Source organism: Antechinus flavipes, chromosome 2, assembly GCF_016432865.1.
Source record: "Antechinus flavipes isolate AdamAnt ecotype Samford, QLD, Australia chromosome 2, AdamAnt_v2, whole genome shotgun sequence".
NCBI classification, from domain to species: domain Eukaryota; kingdom Metazoa; phylum Chordata; class Mammalia; order Dasyuromorphia; family Dasyuridae; genus Antechinus; species Antechinus flavipes.
The window spans coordinates 502,105,502-502,120,778 of record NC_067399.1 but is presented as its reverse complement, the minus strand read 5'-3'; the positions used below and the strand labels follow the sequence as shown (position 1 = coordinate 502,120,778).

Sequence of the window (15,277 nt, the reverse complement as noted above, 5' to 3'; positions counted from 1 at the left end):
TAAAGTCACATGAAAAAATGCTCTAAATCGGATATGTCAAACATGGTCCAGCCACTGAGCACAGCTAGAACAAACTGAAATGTAACTGGAAAATATTTCACAAAGTAAAAATGCAATAGAACATAGATAATGTATAATATGTGGTTTTCTAAATCAAAATGCTACCCACAAAAATTCTTAGGTATAGTTTAATTTCTATTTGAATTCGACATCATTGCTATAAATCACTGTTAGAGAAATGCAAGTTAAAGCAATTCTCACAATGTTAAGATTTGCAAAGTTGACCTAAAAAAGTAAAATTACAAATGCCAAAAGAGCTGTAATGAAAAAGAGCAAACTGATACACTATGGTAGAGAGCTAGGAACTGATACAGCCATCCCAGAAAGCAATTTAAATGATGACCAAAAAATTACTAAACTGTATACTTTTTGATCTAGTCATATTATTACTAGGTTTATACCCCAAAGAAATCAAAGAAAGGAAAAAGGGATTCTTATGTACAAAAATATCTATAGCAGTTTTCTTTTTTTTTTTTGCATTGGCAAAAATTAGAAATTAAAGGTATTCGATATCAAGGGGGCAATGGCTAGATAAATTATGGTATATGAATGTAATGAAAAGTATTATACAATAAGAAATAAGGAATGGGATGGTTTCAAAGAAACTTGGCAAGATTTGTATGAACTGATGCAAAGTCAGCTGAATGACAACAATTTATACTATATCAAAATTGTAAAAAACAAATTTGAGGAAGAGAGGAGAAAAAGTAGGTCTCCTTATCTCACTCAGGTTGGAAATGTAAAGATCACAAATGAACTCAATCCTAATACTGTTCAGCAGAGAAATTTTAAATTGCCATTTTTTCTGGCAAAGATCAGTTAACTTCTCCTCAGGCAACCTGGTGGTCATCTACTTCTGAGTGCTACACTATGTTGATTCCAGACTTACTAGGGACATTTGCTCAGCTTCTGTCCTACTGCAACTCAAAAACCAAAATGAAAAATTCACTAGCTTCAGTTCCCACCACAGCAAGGCATAAACTACAATACAGAGCAAAAATGAACAATTTTAAAAAACTTAAGAACTCTAATAAATACAATGATCAATCATAATTCTAGAAGACCAAAGATAAAGAATGTTATCTATCTACCTTCTAACAAGATGATGATGTACTAATATGTGAAATAAGATACACATTTTTGGACATGGCCAATGTGGGAATTTATTTTGCTTGACTATGTTTATTCATTATACTTTTTCCTTTGGGGGAGAAAGAAGAGGAGAAAAAACAAATGCTTGACAATTTTATTTTCAAAGAAAAAGGGGATAAATGCATGAGATACTATTGAAATAGAAACAAGATTTAGCAATTGAATAAATATTAGGAGGGAAGAAAGAATTAAGATGATAACAAGGATGCAAAATGAGTGACAAGAAGAATGGTGGTGACGTGGACAGTAGACAAAAAAAAAAAAAAAGGTTAGGTTTTGGGAAGAGATAGTTTATTTTGGATATGTATAGTTTGAAATGTCTATAAGACACCCAAAATCATTTTCAGTTACGCCAGAAATGTAGTTATTGTTCAAATTTCTAAGAATACAAGCTATTCCCCAATTAATAAGTGGTTAAAGGATATAAACAGACAATTTTTAGATAAGAAATTAAAATCATTTCTAGTCACATTAAAAAAAATTCAAATCACTATTAATTAGAGAAATGCAAAGTAATACAACTGTGTACTACCACTTTACACCTCTCAGATTAGCTGAAATGATAGGAAAGATTATGATAAATGCTGGACGGATGTGAGAAAATGGAACACTAATGCACTCTTGATGGAGTTGTGAAATGATGCAATCATTCTGGAGAGCAACTTAGAACTATGTCCAAGGGAAATAAAACTGCGCATACTCTTTGATCCAGCAGTATTACTACTGGGCTTATATCCCAAAGAGATCTTAAAGGAGAGAAAGGGACCCACATGTGCAAAAATATTTGTGGAAGCCCTTTTTGTATTGGCAAGAAACTCGAAATTGAATGGATGCTCATCAGTCAGGAAATGGCTGAATAAGGTATGGTATATTAATTTTTTTTTTAATTTTTATTTAATAATTACTTTATATTGACACTCGTTTCTGTTCCAATTTTTTTTCCCTTCCTCCCTCCACCCCCTCCCCTAGATGGCAAGCAGTCCTTTATATGTTGGATATGTTGCAGTATATCCTAGATACAATATATGTTTGCAGAACCGAACAGTTCTCTTGTTGCATAGGGAGAATTGGATTCAGAAGGTATAAATAACCCGGGAAGAAAAACAAAAATGCAGATAGTTCACATTTGTTTCCCAGTGTTCTTTCTTTGGGTGTAGCTGCTTTTGTCCGTCATTTATCAATTGAAACTCAGGTCTCTTTGTCAAAGAAATCCCCTTCCATCAAAATATGTCCTCATACAATATCGTTGTCGAAGTGTATAATGATCTCCTGGTTCTGCTCATCTCACTTAGCATCAGTTCATGTAAGTCTCGCCAGTCCTCTCTGTATTCATCCTGCTGGTCATTTCTTACAGAACAATAATATTCCATAACATTCATATACCATAATTTACCCAGCCATTCTCCAATTGATGGGCATCCATTCATTTTCCAGTTTCTAGCCACTACAAACAGGGCTGCTACAACATTTTGGCACATACAGGTCCCTTTCCCTTCTTTAGTATTTCTTTGGGATATAAGCCCAATAGAAACACTGCTGGATCAAAGGGTATGCACAATTTGATAATTTTTTGGGCATAATTCCAGATTGCTCTCCAGAATGGTTGGATTCGTTCACAACTCCATATGGTATATTAATGTAATGGAATATTATTGTTCTATTAGAAATGATGAGCAGGCTGATTTCAGAAAAGCCGGGAAAGATTTACAGGAACTGATGCTAAGTGAAGTGAGTAGAACCAAAAGAACACTGTACACAGTAATAACAAGACTATGTAATGATCAATTATGATGGACTTGGCTATTTTTCAACAATGAAGTGATTCAAGGCAATTACAATGGACCTGTGACGGAAAGTGCCAACCACAGATAAAGAAAGAACTATGGAAATTGAATGTGGTTCAAAGGATAGTATTTTTATCTTTGTTACTGTTTGTTTGCTTTTTTTTTTTTCCTTTCTTGAGGGTTTTTTCCCCTTTTGATCTAATTTTTTTTTTTTTTTTAGCAGCATGATGAATATGGAAATATGTTTAGGACAATTGCACATGTTTAATAACAACTATATCGAATTGCTTGCTGTTGTGGAGAGGGGAAGGAGGGAGAGAAAAATTTGGAATACAAGCATTTACAAAGGTGAATGCTGAAAATGATCTTTTCATGTATTTGGAAAAAATAAAATACTGTTAAAATTTTTAAAAAGAAAAAAAAGAAGAAATGTAGTTATTGATTTTGCTAAGTTGAAATAAAAGATATGTTTTAGTTAGAGCTGTATTGTGTTGGAATCTTTACAAACTGCTAACTCATTAGAGTTGATAGATTATTGATCTGATCTTACAAGAAGATGTTTTGGGCCAGAACCTGAAACAAGGTACTAAGTAGAACTAATTAATATACTAAGTAGAACTAATTAATACAAGGCTTGTGTTCACACCTTTACTCATTGGAGTTCACAAGTATGGGAGTTTCACAAAGTAAACTTTGTAACCTTGTGAATTCACACCTCCCTTGAAGCTCTTAGGGCCAGAGAGCACTATGAGAGAAAACCCATAATCCCTCTCTCTCGTATCCCACAATTCCTCCCTCTTGTATAAAAGAGACAGAGGCTCTCGGTCAGTTTTCAGCGGAATTACGACAGAAGCCTTCTCTCTGAGGCAAGAGAGATTCATTGGAATATTTTCCACTTGGCCGGCTGGTGGTGGAAGAAGAGTTTTCAGAGGAAGAAGCTACGAGTCGAGAGTTCAGTGGAAGATTGAGAGGACTCTCTCAGAGGCACAACCAGATCCAGATTCATCTTCCTCTCACACCACTATGGTGGCTGGGCTCCTGCACTTCCCCCACTAAGACCAAGCTGGTCTGAAAGACTCACCAGAAAGCTAGCCGAGCCCCAAGTGAAGGAGACAAGAGATTCATTCCATCTTTGTGCTGGCTGGAGGCTGAAGAAAGCAGAGGCAGAGGCTGAAGGCCAGACCTTTGGATTTGGAGACATTCGGAGGGCTCTAAGCTAACCGGGCTATATTAGAGACAATAAAAGATCTGAACTTTTATCACCTGGCTGCGTTTTGGGTGATTATTACTTTCAACTGATACTAAGGCTGCCTCCAAGAAAAGCTCCTCGAGAAACCTTCTCCCCCAGAGAGAACCATTATTTTAAAGAAGAAAAAGAAACACCGCAGTATTGTACTGACAATTTCATCAGGATTGGGGGAAAATGTCATTGAATAATATTTTCAAGCATAAAAGCTGTCTCCATTCATTGTCTCATCTTTCTCTCCTCCCACTCCTCAAATCTTTGCTGCTAGTGCCTTCCTTCTGAGATCAATTCCAGTTTATCTTATATATAATCCTTTTTACACATTGTCTAATCCTTTAAACTATGAACTACTTGAGATCAGATATTGTTTTTTGCCTTTCTTTTATCCCTAAGACTTAGTATCATTCCTGGCACATAATAGGGACTTAATCATTGCTAACTGACTTGGCTTAATTTGTAATCTGGTTTCTAACCTCAACTGAAATAGCTCTCCAAAGTTACCAATAAGCCTTCAATGACCAAATCTAATGGTCTTTTCTCAGTACTATTCTTGATCTCTTCTGTATGTGACAATGTTGATCATCCTCTCTTCCTGAATATTCTTTCCTCTCTTGGTTTGTCTATTACTACTCTCTCCTTCTTCTTCTCTTACCTTTCTGACATTCCTTTAAATGGTCTCCCTGGCTGGTTCATAATCCATATAACTCCCCAAAGGCTCTGATTTGGATCATCTTCCCTTCTCTCTCTACACTTGTTAACCTTATCTTTTTTCTGCAGATAATTTCTGCATTTACATATCTAGCCACAATATCTTCCCTGAGCTTCAATCCCACATCAATTAAATATTGAATATTTAAAACATCAACATACCTAAAAATGAACTCATTATTTTCTTCCAAAATTCATCCTCTTCTGAACATCCCTATTTCTCTTAAAAATATCACCATTCTTTCAGTCAGCCTGGTCCATAATCTTGATGTCATCCTCGACTCTCTCTCAAACCATATATTCAATCAATTGCCAAGTCAAACCATTTCTATCTCCACAACTTTTGTTATATAAGGTCCTCTCTGTCTAATTATACAGACCACCTTAGCTCAGGTTTCCATCACATCTTGCATCACATATTGTAAAACCCTCCCAATTGGCCTCCCTGCCTCCAGTCTCTCCTAACTCATTCTTCCATAGAATCACCCTCTCTCAACTCCACTTGCTCCCTATTGCCTCTAGATTAAAATATAAATCATTAGGTTATTTAGACTTTTGCAACTTGGTCTCAATCAGTCTTTCCTGCCTCATTACAGATTATTTCTCCTTCATTCTGCAACTCAACCAAAATATTTTATCTTCCCTCTCCCTCTTCCTTTCCCCTCTATCTTTTTCTCTCTCCTCTTTTATGTTCCCTCTCCCTCACATAACAAGATATTTCTAACCACCACTTATGCTCTGAATATACTCCCTCATCACTCTTAGCTGAAAGAATTTTTCCTCCTCCAAGACTCAGCTCAAGCACCAACTTCTACAGAACATCTTTCCTGCTTATCCCAACTACTAATATCCTTCTTATCAAACTACTTATTTGTCTTTTTTCTTCAACATCTATTTTATATATGCTTACATATGCACTTGTTGATTTTTAATTTCAATATAAGTTTCTTAAGAATAATGATATCACTCTTTGTACTTGAACTTTCACTACCAAGCCCAGTGCCTGGCACATAACAATTGCTTTTTATTAATTGGCTGATTAACAAAAAGTCACAGAATCATAGCCTCATAGCTTTAAATGTGAAAGAGACCTCAGAAGTTATCTAGTACAACTCACTCACTTATACAGATAAAGAAATGAAGATCCAGGTGAAATTAACGAGACTTTTTCAAGGTCTCAAATAATAAAAAGCAAAGCTGGAATTTAAAACCTATTTTTCAATTCCAAATCCATCATTCTTTCCCCATATCATTATTCACCCAAATCCAGAAGAACATTAGCTTAAAGATAATAATATGTAAGATTTCATTCATAAAAAATTTGAATTATAACTTTTTTAAACCACTGCCCTTACAAAGAGTTCAATTTTATAAAACAAGAAATGTTAAATCCTAACTTTATACCATTTTAAACATGTAAAGGAAGCACTTACCAAAAGAGTTTTCAAAAGTGAGAATAAGAATGAATTTCTACTAACAAAATACTATTCTTACTAATATTTCAAAAACAGTTAAGATGCTGAATTCTCTGGTAGACATATAGAGCAAAAAGATAACACTGTTGATTTCTATTTATCCTTGTAAATTTAACTAACATTCCAAACCCCAAATCATCCTAAAAATATTGTCATCTAACCTTTCCAGTTACTGCTTTATGATCATTTGTCTAATTCTAGTTCACAGATTCCAGCTAGTTCAGTAACACTATTTCAACATGCTGATGTCTAACTCCAGCCTATCCTATCAAACAGTAGCATTTAAAAGATCACAGGAAAAAAATCTTTAAAAATACTATATCTCAACCCAAAGAAAATATAACTTTGGCCAACAAAATAACAGTACTAAAGAAAAAGTGCTATAGAGCCAAGATGGCAGTATAGAAAGAAGTAGTCAAGCTCTATCACCTTTGACACCTTCAAAAAGATCTAGAAAACAGCACTAGACCAAATTCTGATCAGGAAATCTAAGGAGAAAAAAAATCATGACTCATTTTTCTAACCCAAGTGGGACAAGGAGACAAAGAAGCCTATAGACAGGGAGGATAGTGTCTATCCAGGAAATGTCCTACAGAGCATTCCATCACAGGAAGAGTCTATGCATCAGGGCAAGAAAACATTTCAAATCCAGCAAAGAGGGATCCAAACTCGTGCAAGGTACAGGAATAGATGCCAACTGGCAGCTTTACTACTCACTATCAAGTTCTGGGTCTCAGATCCAGGGCGACTGAGGATAGGACCAGTGTGTAGGGACAGCATTCCAGAAGCAATCTTGGGCCTGAGGCTGTATAATTGCTCAGAGCATATACAGAAGCAAGCAGTCTCTGCATGGTTCTGATCCCAAGAATAAAGTTCCAGGTTTCAGCTGATTCTGGAGATCCTCAAGCTCTCAGTTCTAGCTTCCTGAAGTCTATTATGGAATAACAAGGGCAGGAATCCCAGAATTCCTAAAAGGAATTCTGCATTCTGTCACTCTGTCCAAGAAGAGCTTTCCAGCTAGATGATATTGGTTGAGTCCAGCAGAAATCTACTGCAATTACCACCAGAGCCAGTCTACAAATCTATTATACAGACTTAAGCTCAGATCATGAACTTGAAAAGCTCAACCAGAGGACAGAAATTAGACTTTGCCTTGGATCAGAATACTTTGGAAATACTGAAAACTTAGAAATGCCCAACCAAAGTTCTCCCTGAGATATTGGAATAACACAATGCCTAATACTACCCTAAAAAAGTAGCAACAGGACAAGCCCAATCTTTCCCTCCAAAAGTATGCAAAGCTTGGCCTTAATATGAAGTATGTAGTAAAAAAGTAGGTTGAAAGGATGAACAAACAAAAAAGTAGCACTATTAAAAAAAACAAAACCTTATGGTAACAGGGACATTCAAAGAAACAAATCCAGAACAAAAGAATATTTCCAAAATATCTACAAGCCTCAAAAGAATGCACAATTTTAACTAGGAGATCTGAAAGAAATGAAGCAAGTTAAAAGATAATTTTTTTTTTAATAAATGAAATGAGAACACTAAAGAAAAAGTGGAAAAGAAGTGAAAGCTATGGAAGAAAGAATGGAATAGAGAATATCTTGGTACAAGAGGTAGAAAACATTAACCAAGAAACAAATTTCCTGCAAATTAGAATGTACCAAATAAGAGATAAAATGCCAGGAGACAAGAAAAATTCAAACAAAATAAAAAGACTGGGAAAAAAGAAATCTAAGGTAGTTCATATCAAAAACTGATCAGGATAACAGACTGGATAGAAATAATTTAAGGATCACCTGAAAGCCATGACTACCAAGAAAAAAGGCCTAAACATTATACTTCAAAAAGTCATAAAAGAAAATTATCCAAATCTCTTGGAACCAAATAGAAAAATGGAAACATAAAGAATCTATTGGTTTTCTCCTGAAAGCCTAAAACAAAAACTCACAGTACATTACAGGCAACTAAAATCCAAACCTTCCAGGTCAAATGAAAACTACCACAAGCAGCTGGAAAGAATTCAAGTACTGTACTGAAGAGCTACAGTAAGAATCATACATGATTTAGCAATATGATTATAACAGAAGATGAAATACATAGGTTTATAGTCCAGATAACTTCCCCTACAAAATCGAGTATCATATTGGGGGGGGGAATGAAACACTAATGAAATAGAAGGCTTCCTAGCATTCCTGATGAAGCGACCAAAGCAGCATAGAAATTATGAAGTACAGAAATAAGAATGAAAAGAAACAAAAAGGTAAACATAACCAAGCAAATGATGAGGGAGGGAAGGAAAGAAAGGAGAAGGAAAAGATTAAGAACCTACCATGTGCCAGGCATTATATAAAATACTTTACAAATATTATCTTATTTGATTCTCACAACAAGCCTGCTAGGTAGGTACTTGAACTTTTACAGTTGGGGAAACTAAGGCAAATAACAGTTAAGTGATTTGCCCAGGGTCATACAACTAGCAAATGTCTCAAGCTATATTTGAACTTCACAGCTTCATGACCCTAGGCCCAGGGCTTGTCCACCAAACAGCTGCTTCCCGGAATAAAGTGTTTACTTTCTTAAGGGGGAGAGGGAAAGAGAGAAATAGAGAAATGTACCACATGTGCCTTCACAATCCTGTCAAAAGTCATCATGGAGAAGTCTAATTAAACAGAGGACCTAGGAGGCTGTTTTGCTATGTTTTAATGATCTTAAGAATGGAAAAACACATGAGATTGTGGCCAGTTCCAATGAACTTGTGATGAAGAGAACCATCTACACCCAGAGAGAGGACTGTAGGAACTGAGGGTGGATTCACAACATAGCATTTTCATTCTTTTTGTTGTTGTTCACTTACATTTTGTTTTCTTAACTCATTTTCTTTCCTTTTTGATCTGATTTTTCTTGTGCAGCAATATAATTGTATAAACATGTTTACATATATTGGATTTAACATATATTTTAACTTTATAACATATATTGGATTGTGTGCCATCTAGGGGAGGGGGGGAGGGGAAGAAGGGGGAAATTTGGAACAGAAGGCTATGCAAGGGTCAGTGTTGAAAAATTATCAACGCATGTTTTGAAAATAAAAAGCTTTAATTAAAAAAAAAAAAGAATGGAAAAGTAAAAGTAGAAGAATACGATAGTAGGGGAAAGAGTAGAGGAAGAATGAGGGAAATAATCTCATATAATCACACAAGTCTATACAAACAAGGAGGAAGGAATGGGGGGAATAAGGAATAGGTATTTGATTCTCATACTATCTGAACTGTTCAGAGAAGGGAAATGTACACTTTCTTTGTGTCCTCAGTAATTAGCACAGTGCCTTGTGCTACATTTATGAACTTATAGTAAGCCCTTAATAAATGCTTACTTATTAACTGACACATATAGTTGGATACAGAAATATTTTATTCAAAAAAAGAAACAGGAGGGAAAGAAGGGTAAGAAAGAGGGTAAATTAAAAGAGGGAAATGTTCTAAGCAAAACAAACTCTTAGGATGTACAAAAATATTTGGAGCAGCTCTTCTTGGAGCAACAAAGAATTAGATACTGAGGGGTACAAACCAAATGAGGACTGATTAAATAAGCTATATAAATAGGACAAAATGGTTGGTTGGTGGTTGTCCTCCGTTCTCAAATAGAACTAAAATGATATCACCATGTTTGGATCAAAGTACATTATGTCCAATTGTAGCTGATCAAACCAATATGAGTTTGGAAGGCTCAGCAACAGGTCAGGTACCAACAGTCCATGTGAACATATGGAATGGAAATGTCTCTAAATTTGCACACCTCACATTTCTTGTGAACTAGTACAATTCTGTTTTAAAGAACACAGCGCCTTCTTTGGTTTAAGAACTTCATGCTGGACAGTCCTAGGACAGTATCTCTATCTCACAATGGATTACAAAGTTTTGCAGAGAGACCTTGAGAGTGTCCTTGTGTCACTTCTTCTGACCTCCATGTGAGCACTTACCTTGTGTGAATTGTCCATAAAACAGTCTTTTAGGCAAACATATGTTTGGCATTCATACAACATGGCTAGCCCATCAGAGCTGCACTCTCTGAAGTAGAGCTTGAATGTCTGGCAGTTCAACTCAAGAAAAGACCTCAGTGTCCATACCTTATCTTGCCAGGAGATCTTCAGAATCTTCCTAAGACAATTCAAATGGAAGCAATTCAGTTTCCTGGTATGGCGCTGGTAGACTGTCCAACTTTTCACAGGCATAAGAGGTCAGAACACGGCTCCATAGACCTTCAATTTGATGGGCAGTCTAATATCACTTCTGCCACATGCTTTCCTTTGGAGTCACTCAAACACAAAGCTAACTCTGGCAATGGGTGTGTCAACCTCATCATCTATTGGACATCCCTGGAAATTGTACTTCCAAGGTAAGTAAACTTATCCATAGCATTAAAAATTTCTCCATTTCCATTAACTGATGGTTCCACGTATAAATGGAGTGGTGCTGACTGGTGAAGAATCTGTTTTCTTGGTATTGTTGGATTAAAATTAGCACAAATAGCAGAGAATCAATCCATACTCTCTGTTGCACTTCAGCCTCAGAGGCTGCATTGAGTCCACAAACAAAACAGGATAGAATACCATTGTTTTCTAATAAATAATGAAGGAAATAAGTTTCATAAAAACCTGGAAAGACTTAGAAGAACTGAAGCAGCAAAAAGGCAGAATGAAAACAGCACATTGTAAAGGCAAACAACTTTGAAGGAAAGGAACTCTAACCAACAGAATGACCAACCATTATTCCAAAGGGCTCATGATGAAACATGCTCTCTACTCCTGAACAGTGACAGATTCAGAGTGCAGATTTATATATATACATCTATGTGTGTGCATATTTGTATGTATGTATACATATATATGTGTATGATTTAGACATGGCTAAAGTGGAAATTTGTTTTGCTTGATTACAGATGTATTTAATATTTATAGTCAAGTTGTTTTTCTTAATTACTTTTCTTTCTTTTTCCACTGGGGGAGAAGAAGGGAAAGGAAAAGGAGGATTTTTGTTGAGTGAAAAAAAATTATTTAAAAAAAAAAAAAAGAAAGAAAGAAAGAAAAGCTGTTACAACAGTGATTAGTCAGCTAAGGTGTAATCCCTTATTAATGTAATAATACAGTATTTTTACTGTAAATGTAAAATGTATTTTACATAAATGTATTTAATATGAATTTTAAATTCATATGTATTTTAAATGAACTTTTAAAAGGATGGAGAAGGTACAAAAAGTAAAAGAAGAAAGGAGAAATCGTAATAAGTGATTATTTTAACTATCACCAAATTTGTCTGTCAAACTGAACTAAAATTTAATTAGATTTCAGGGCAATTTCAAGACGCTTAAGAATTAAAATTTAAGTTCCTAATTAAGTCAGCAATTAAAGATTTGAAGCTAATGGGACCACAAAAGTCATTTAGTCAAACCTCCTAATATTACAGATGAGAAATCCTTACTTGAATTTTGTAAATGTATGAGTTGAACACATTTTGATGACTAGAGCCCAGATCCCGAATTATTTTAATAGGTCACATCAGGTCATAGGACTTTACAAATATTTTTCCTTATAATAGAACTATGAATAGGACCCTGAGTTCTTTAAGTTAATAAATGTTCCCTAATGAGAGATATCAGTCTAAGTTGTTTGCTTTAATTTAACCAAAAAGCTTTACTACAAGAAGCTATAAGCAGAGACAACAGGACAACAAAATAGCAACATGTTAAAAATTTCAATGACAACTTTTCATAAATGTCATTTCAAAAAATTAAAATTAGAAAAACATTTTTAAGAGAAAATGATCAGCACTTGTGTTAGATAAAAGAATTTATATTTTCTGTCCATTCAACCAGCACTTAATAAACACTCTCTGCAAGTCACATTTGTGCAAAGTATGTGCTCAATTATATAATCAAAAATTTATTAGAAATAAACTGGACTTTATTTAACAATCACTTCGTCCAATCCTCTCATTTTACATAGAAAAACTAAGGCCCATATTTTGGGGAAATGACTTCCCCAGCTTAACACAGCAAGTTATCTGAAAAACTGGGATAAGAAATAAATAAAATTATGAGATTTTCTGCATAACATCAAGTCATAAAGAAACTTTTCCTCATATGGAATCCAAGAATCTATTAAGAGGAATATATACACATGAGCTTTCTAAATTTTTAAATGTGAAATTTGAATCAGAAAAATCTGTTATGCTCTAATTCTAACAAAGCCCATATAATAAACATTAATTTGAGCAATACTAATAAGTACTTACCATGCTCCACAAAAACATTGCAGTGTGGACCCCCATGCCTTGATGACTCCTTCTTTCCTGCTCCTTTGATAAAGTGCAGGGCAGGCAAACTTGGCCTTCTCTGGTCCCCAAGGACTTTTCCAGGCTGCTGCCCCATAAAGGAATAATGGACAACCCTTTCCAGAAGAAGGTTCCAGATCTTCCAGAGTAGTCCAATAGCTTAGAATGACAATAGTGTAATTTGGGTTTCACATTCACATCCCAGAAAAATCACTCATTGAAGCCAATCAGAAGAGAATTCTCCTAAAACCCAGTGTAGACAAGATTTCTACACTCAGGTAAAGAAGAGCTCCAATTTTACAAATTATCAGTTTGATCAGTACAACTACAATGTTATCAAAATGTCAACTTCTTTGACTTGAATGTCTTTTACTTGTTGAACAGGAATTAGTTTCTTTCCAAAAGTGAAGCCATTTAAAAGACATTCACAAAGAATGCAGTTTCCCCACTGTAATTTTTGCATCCCTCTTGAGAGTAAGGTATTTGCATGAAGTATTACTTCAGCCTAAAAGAGTCAGGTATGCCGGTGTCATTTAAGATTTCAAAACAAGGACAAAGTGTTGAAGTTTCTGGGTCTCTGCTTATCAGAAAAAATCAGGAATGCTCTTTGACAGAAGGATCTGGATCCCTGCTCTGAAACTTTTCCTGTGGAAGTTGCCCAAACCCTATCTTGGTTTCTTCATCTTTCACAAATTTCCTGCCAATCTGGCTGCTACTTCTCCGGAAAACTGAGCAGGGTCACCCAGACTTCACAAATAGATTTACACTAGCAGTCACTCAAGGAATGCATTGCCAGCAATTTCAAGTCAGCTTTTTTAAAGGGCCTGTGGAACCAACCCAGGTTTTTCCTAAGCATTAAAGTTTGGGGCTGCCGAGAGCCTAAAAAGACTTTAGGTGACATAGAAAAAGACTCAGGGCATAAGAGGTTGCCAAGGTGGGGGGCAGGGGAAAAGGGGGAGCGAAGCAAGTGGACGAGGAAGTGTTTGAATGGGTGGCACCAAGAAGTTGAACCTGGGCAGAAGGGAAAACTTGGCAGCCTTTGGGGAAAAGAATAGAAGGTGGGAGAAAAGGAGGAGGGGAATAAGTGAGTGGCAGAGTTGGGGAACCTCTGAAGCAGTGGAACAGGAGAGTCTGGGGGTGCAGAGGGGTCAGCAGGGGAAAGAGGCTGGTTCTCTCACAGTGGGAGGGATCGGTGGAGGAGCTCCAGGCACCGGGGATGAAGGCACAACTTCGCCGAAGAGTCCTAGCTCCCCAGATACCCCAAAAGCTGAGGTCGGGAAGAAGTCAGCAAGAAGCCTTTGGGGCGGGGAGGGGGAGGGGAGGCGCTGCCCAGTCTTCAGGGTGGAGGGGGAAGGAACTCAGGCCAGAGACATCCGCCGCCCCCAGCCCGGCGGTCCTTCCTCCCTTGGGTCTCCCACCCCAGCCAATGGTCAGTCAGTCACATCCCCCGAGCTCCCGAGCGTCCACCCGCTCCCTCCTTTCCAACCTGCCTCCCCTTATGCCTGCCTTTCTCTGTCTCACTCTCTCTGTCTCTCCCCCTCCCAGCTGGGGCGCGGGGCTGCAGCGGCTGGGGCGGGGGCCGGGGCGGGGAGGAGGGCGCCTTAGCTGCGGGTACACGGCCACAGGGTCCGGCGTTGCTGCTCAGGCAAAGACACCAACCCCCTCGGCCGCCATGATGGATTACAACCCGCTCCACAACGAGGTTGAGCTCCGCCCCAGGCTCCCTGCGCCCCGCCCCTCATGACCCCGCCCGCCGCTACGTACGGGACGTAGCGGAAGCTGTGGGAGGAGGAGAGGGTAATAAGGAGGGGCGTACATCCGAGGGGAGGTGGTTTTTGATTTTTTGTTTGTTTTTTTTAAGACGATTTCCTTTTTATGAGTCAGGTGTATTTTCCAATCCCAATCCTCGCGCATTAATAAGCTTAAAAAGAAACAACTAAAAACCGCCTCTTTTTTGTCGGTTTTTTTTTTTTTTTTCAAACAAGAAGGAAACGCCCGCCTGTATTGGTCTCAAAGAAATCAGGCTGGGACAAATCTTTCTTCTCCATTGGCTGGTGAACCTTTTAGTACTGAAGTTTCTAACCACTCGCCTTGGGCACCGTCCTGAAGGCTGCTGGGAGCCGTAGTTTTTCCGTGATTTACTCCAAGCCACCCGACTTTGTACCCTCTTGTTCCAACCGGTTCTTCAGTCCTTCCTTCCAGGATTCTGCGGGCTTCCCGGTCCCTTGGAGAGCAAGCATGGGTCTTCCCAGCCATAGTGCCCTAGCAGGCGAAGGTCTGGAACAAGACATAAACCACGGACGGGATTTTCTCAGAGCTGGAATAGGATGTTTTTCCTGAGATACCTTTCGCGCATCCACCTGTACCCCACCCCCACTCCCGCTGGCCATATAGTAGTGTCTTTTCCTTTCCAGTCTTTGTTGAGTTCTGCTCAAGAACTAAAGCATTGGAATTATGGAAGGAAAAATATATCTGGGAAATCTAACCTTTGTTAACCAAATTTAAAACACAGCATGT

The 15,277-nt window shown here is 37.4% G+C and overlaps 1 protein-coding gene across 1 annotated transcript in view; it reads right to left on the bottom strand.

Moving 5' to 3' along the window:
• Window positions 1-14,464, bottom strand: part of ABL1 (ABL proto-oncogene 1, non-receptor tyrosine kinase) — a 190,834-nt gene extending 176,370 nt beyond the window's left edge. Inside the window, exon 1 of the mRNA XM_051980219.1 lies at window positions 12,722-14,464. Coding sequence (XP_051836179.1) covers window positions 12,722-12,857 — 136 coding nt within the window. The 5' untranslated portion in view covers window positions 12,858-14,464. The remainder of the gene's footprint in view (window positions 1-12,721) is intronic.
• Window positions 14,465-15,277: the final 813 nt, after the last annotated feature.